We start from the raw sequence: 5,560 nt of genomic DNA on the forward strand, positions 1-5,560 counted from the left end.
GGAAAAACTCTGGCTTCCTGGTATGCCGAACAGATGGCGTCTATAAACCTCGTTTATACGCAGCTCAGCGCACAACAAGCCTTGCTCCAAGCACAGGCTAACCAATCAGCATTCGTAACTCCACAACCAAGGTCTCTGAGTACACACACGGCTCAGCAGACAAACGCGTGGAACTTACGACCAGAAAGAGAACCAGTGCAACAGGTCAGAAGACCCAGCATACAAGACACGCGCGATACTTATGCTGAAACAGAGAGCAACTTCGTCCAAACTTCCAATCTACAACGAAGGCCGATCCAAACCCGTTTGGGCGCACGCAACATGAATACAGAATGGGAAGAGGAGGAAGACGGCCCAACTTACAAGGCAGAATCCACAGTGTTCAGCAGACTTCCTCCAGAACACGAGGCATACAAACCAACCAAGCGCGCGGGGTACAACCCCAAAGCAGAGCATGATTACACCTTGAGCTATCGTCCTGAGGACATGGCTGAAAATTCAAAATTCATTCCAGAAATCGCGTGCGCGACCATCGACAAAACGAAGTTACCACACAACGTGGGTAAATACAATGGGTTGACGGACCCAGACGATCACCTCCAGGTGTTTAAAGGTGCAGGAGCAACAGGCGAATGGAACTTACCAACATGGTGCCACCTGTTTGCCCAGACATTCGTTGGCGCGGCGCGCATTTGGTTCGACAACTTACCGGCTGGCAAAATCAAATCATGGGTCGACTTCCGAGAGAAGTTCCTGGCACACTTCTCTCAGCAACGAAGACAAGCCAGAGATCCAGGTGATTGTCTGAACATATGGAGAAAAGACTATGAAAGTGTAGAAGATTTCATTACAAGGTATAACAAAGAATGTCTAGAGATCGGAGACATACCAGAGAAAATGATGCGTGCACACTTCATGCGAGCGGTCAAATGCGACGATCTGGTTAAAAGAATCAAAGGGCGAGATGGAGGACCCAAAGACTGGGAAACCTTCATTGAAGCGGCCAAGACCATTGCGCAGACAGATAGGCAACTGACCGGTGACGATCACCGTCAGCGCGCACACAACCATAACGATCGAAACAACAGAAGGGGCAGAAATCAACCCTGGAGGGCTTCTGGGAACAGAGAAAGAAGCCCCCCACGGGACGACGCACGCCATACGATCAATCAGATAGCCCATCGAAAAGAAGTAAAGCGCGAAAATAGAGAAAAGCAGTGGACTCCACTAACCAAAACACCTTCTGAAGTCTTAGCCACAGAGAACCATCAGTTCAAACCACCCCTGCAGATGCGCAACAAAAGGGGTCAGGACCCAAATCTCTTCTGTGAATTCCACAAAGATACGGGCCACTTGACCGATGATTGCTTTAGCTTAAAGCAAGAAATCGAAAGAGCTCTAAGAGATGGAAAGCTCGGTCACTTAGTCAAAGGAGGAAAGCGCGATTACCGCCAGATACAACGAAGAGATGAAGGTCCAGACAACAAGAAGCTCAGAAAGCTCGAAACTCATATGGTGCAAGGAGGTCCACGACGACCAAGAAAAAACTTCAACAAGCGCGCCCAGGACGATTCATGGCGCGAGAAGCAAGTAGTGTTCCCAGTTGTCAGGGGAGGACCAAGAGAAAAGCGACCAATAGTCATTCCAGGGGTGATCGGCCACTACCAAACAGATTACATCTTTATTGATCCCGGGAGCACCGCAGACATCATATATGAACAGTGCTTCAATCAATTCGACCAAGAGGATAAGGCGCGCCTAGAACCAGTCGATTACCCACTAACTGGTTTCTGCAACGAGGCCGTCTTTCCCCTAGGACAAATATCTTTCCCAGTATTGCTTTCTGATGGGAGAAATTCAAGAACCGAAGAAGTCACATTCATGGTGCTACCGGCACATTCAAGACATGACATCCTCTTAGGACGAGAATCCCAAGGAGATTTCAGCATGATCTGTTCCGCACCACATTCTGCCATAGGCTTTCCAACCGAAACAGGCATTGCGTTGATATACGCAAGCAAGGAAGTGCTAGCAACAGATGAAATCAGGCCGGCAAAAACAAGCAAGCCCGCACCGCGCAAAGAGGCAGAAAAATGGGTATTGAATAGCGCATACCCAGAACAAACAGTCACTCTGGGACCCGCAATGTCTGATCTAACGCGTGCGGCGCTAAAGAAATTACTGCATGACAACATGGACGTGTTCGCCTGGACACCGGCTGATATGGTTGGTGTTCCACGGCATATAGCGGAACACCGGCTAAATGTCTCAGAGGATGCAAAGCCAGTAGTGCATACTAAACGACATCTGGGAGACATCAAACACGATGCAATGAAAGAACAAGTGTTAGAACTGCTAAACGCAGGAATCATCAGGGAAGTCCGGTACCAAACGTGGGTAGCAAGCCCAGTAATGGTAAAGAAACCAAATGGTAGTTGGAGAATGTGTGTCGACTACAAGGATCTGAACAAAGCATGTCCCCGTGACTGCTATGCTTTGCCAGACATAGACGAGAAAATAGATTCTTTGGCAACGTTTCGGTGGAAATGTTTTCTGGATTGCTACAAAGGATACCACCAGGTCCAGATGGCTGTTCAAGACGAGACTAAAACCGCATTCCGCACGCCAACGGGGCTATACTGCTACACCAAGATGTCGTTCGGCTTAAAGAATGCAGGTGCTACGTATCAATGGTTGATGAACGAAACATTCAGTGACGCCATCGGTAAATACATAGAGGTATACATGGATGATCTGGTAATCATGAGCAAGGAGGAGAGCGCGATGCTGGCAAATATTCAGAAAACCTTCAACACGCTGCGCAGCGTGAACATCAAACTGAATCCAGCAAAGTGCTCATTCGGAATGGAGGAAGGAAAGTTTTTGGGCTTCATAGTCACTAAAGACGGTTTTAAGGTGAACCCAGAAAAGGTCCAGGCCATAGAAAGGATGCCTTCACCAGCAAACGTCAAAGACATGCAAAAGCTCGCAGGACGATTGGCAGCACTCAATCGGTTCCTAGCTAACCACGCAGCAAAATCCTTCCCATTCATCAAGACCTTGCGCAACTGCATGAAGAAAAACCAATTCCAATGGACTCCGGAAGCAGAAAATGCGTTCCGAGAGATGAAAGACTGTCTCATCAAGCTGCCAACTTTAACCGCACCAAACAAAGGAGAGCCTTTGGTCTTGTACCTCTCAACTTCTGACAGGGCCGTCGGAGCCGTATTGCTGGTTGATCGACAAGGTGTCCAAACACCTGTGTATTATGTGTCCAGAACCTTAACCGACCCAGAAACCAGATACGCAATCATGGAAAAGCTTGTCCTTGCACTGATTCACGCGTCAAGAAGGCTGCGCCGATATTTCGCCAATCACGTCATCCACGTGTTAACAAATTACAATATTGGGAATATCCTAGCAAGGCCAGAAGTATCAGGAAGGTTGGCCAAATGGGCAATAGAGCTAGGGGGACACAACGTAGTCTTCAGACCACGACCGTCGATCAAGGGCCAAGTTTTGGCAGACTTCATGACGGAAGTCCCGGATGACAAAGACAGAGAGTGTAAGGCGATGGAGAAGGCTGAGAAAAAACAAACCGAAGAACCATGGCTGCTGTATACAGACGGTGCATCCAACGAAGATGGGGCAGGCGCGGGGCTACGGCTAGTAAGCCCTGACAAACACGAGTTCACTTACGCCATACGCCTAGACTTCAAGAGCACAAATAACGAAGCAGAGTACGAAGCCTTTCTGGCCGGCTTGCGTTTAGCAATCAAAATGGGAGTCCGACACATTGAGGCACATGTGGACTCCATGTTAGTAGCAGGCCAAATCAATGGTCAATACGAAGCCAAGGGCGACATAATGGCACTCTATCTCAACCAAGCAAAGACGTTGTTGCAAACCTTCTATTCTTACAAGGTGCACCACATAAACCGCAGTGAAAACAAGCCGGCAGACGCCTTAAGCAAGCTTGCGTCGACAAGTTTCCAGCACCTAGCCAAAGACGTACGCATAGAAGTTTTAAGCAACCCGTCTGTTCCACTCAGAGAAGTCAGCGTCATCCAAACAGGAACCACGTCCTGGATGACACCCATAATCATGTACTTACAGTCCGGGATACTTCCAGAAAATAAAGCTGAGGCGCGGAAAATCCAGTATAAATCAGAACATTATCAGATGGCAGACGGGATACTGTACCGAAAGTCATATCTCGGCCCGCTACTAAGATGTGTTGACGCCGACGACGCAAATTATCTGATCCGGGAAGTACATGAAGGCATCTGCGGCATCCACGCCGGGCCGCGCATGGTAGTGGCAAAAGTAATGAACGCCGGTTACTACTGGCCCGGAATGCACCTCGACGCCGTGAAGGAATTAAGAAAGTGCAGCGGCTGCCAACGGCATGCACCAAAAACCATGCGTCCAAAAAACGAGTTGGTGCCAGTAACAACCGCATGGCCCTTTCAGCAATGGGGCATAGACATGGTGGGCCCTTTCCCAGAAGCTCCAGGGGCAGTCAAGTTCATCATCGTCGCGGTCGATTACTTCACCAAGTGGGTGGAAGCAAAAGCACTTGCGTCAACCACATCGGCAGTCGTTAAACGATTCATCTGGGAACAAATCATATGCCGGTTCGGCCTGCCACTCCGAATCATCACCGACAATGGTACAACCTTTGCAGCAGATGATCTCGAACGATGGTTCAAGGAACTAAACATTGAACATACCTTCTCGTCGGTCGCACATCCGCAAGGGAATGGTCAAGTTGAAGCGGTCAACAAGAGCATCGTCGATGGCATCAAAGCAAGGCTCGGTGAAAAAAGACGAGGGTGGGTCGATGAGCTACCAAGCATATTATGGGCCCATAGAACAATGCCCAAAACAAGCAATGGAGAAACATCTTTCAGCTTGGTCTATGGGTCCGAAGCTGTGATCCCAGCAGAAATCGGGCTTCCATCTCCAAGATTGCTCTCCATGAATCTGATCAATAACGAAGAAGAAAGGAGGATCGACCTGGACCTCCTAGAAGAACGAAGGGAGATGGCTGCAATCAATGAAGCCAAATACAAATCAAAGCTTGAAAAGTATTACAACTCCCGAGTCCGGATCTGCACCTTCAACCCAGGCGATTATGTCTTAAGGGACAATGAAGCGTCCAACGCAGAAAAACCAGGGAAACTGGCTCCCAAATGGGAAGGCCCATACATCATTGATGAGGTCCTCGGCAAGGGAGCATACAAGCTACGCACCATGAACGACAAAGAGGTTCCACGAACCTGGAATGCCCAACAGCTACGAAAATGCTACATATAAACATGTAATCGTATAGGGCGAATCGCCGACACATTTACTTAATACAAGAAGTGTTTGGCTACCTTTATTTCATGCAATTTTTTTGTCACAACTGCATTTATTACTTCGGGCGTACACGAAAACATCAATGGCTCGACTATAGGAAACGTTGTAGACCTCCAAGGCTCGTCACAACCAAGTGAACAGCCGGGTCAGAAACACAACCAAAGCCTACAAAACGCCAAAAAACGTAACTTCGTGC

The 5,560-nt window shown here is 48.5% G+C and overlaps 1 protein-coding gene across 1 annotated transcript; it reads left to right on the plus strand.

Annotated features, from left to right (window-relative positions):
* Positions 1 to 321: 321 nt before the first annotated feature.
* LOC110893091 lies at positions 322 to 4,997 on the plus strand. Its single transcript, XM_022140212.1, has 4 exons — positions 322 to 1,051; positions 1,343 to 2,161; positions 2,249 to 4,835; positions 4,934 to 4,997. Exons 1-4 carry the CDS (start codon positions 322 to 324, stop codon positions 4,995 to 4,997), a joined length of 4,200 nt encoding a protein of 1,399 aa, XP_021995904.1.
* The last annotated feature ends 563 nt before the right edge of the window (positions 4,998 to 5,560 follow it).

Source organism: Helianthus annuus, chromosome 12 (genome assembly GCF_002127325.2).
Source record: "Helianthus annuus cultivar XRQ/B chromosome 12, HanXRQr2.0-SUNRISE, whole genome shotgun sequence".
NCBI classification, from domain to species: Eukaryota; Viridiplantae; Streptophyta; class Magnoliopsida; order Asterales; family Asteraceae; genus Helianthus; species Helianthus annuus.

What these genes read in the sequence shown, in the direction of transcription:
- LOC110893091 (XM_022140212.1), top strand. Translation starts at nt 322, where the DNA reads ATGAATACAGAATGGGAAGAGGAGGAAGACGGCCCAACTTACAAGGCA. An exon ending in CGCAATGTCTGATCTAACGC is followed by an intron (nt 2,162 to 2,248) that starts GTGCGGCGCTAA and finishes CACGGCATATAG; the next exon opens with CGGAACACCGGCTAAATGTC. An exon ending in CTCGGTGAAAAAAGACGAGG is followed by an intron (nt 4,836 to 4,933) that starts GTGGGTCGATGA and finishes ATGGGTCCGAAG; the next exon opens with CTGTGATCCCAGCAGAAATC.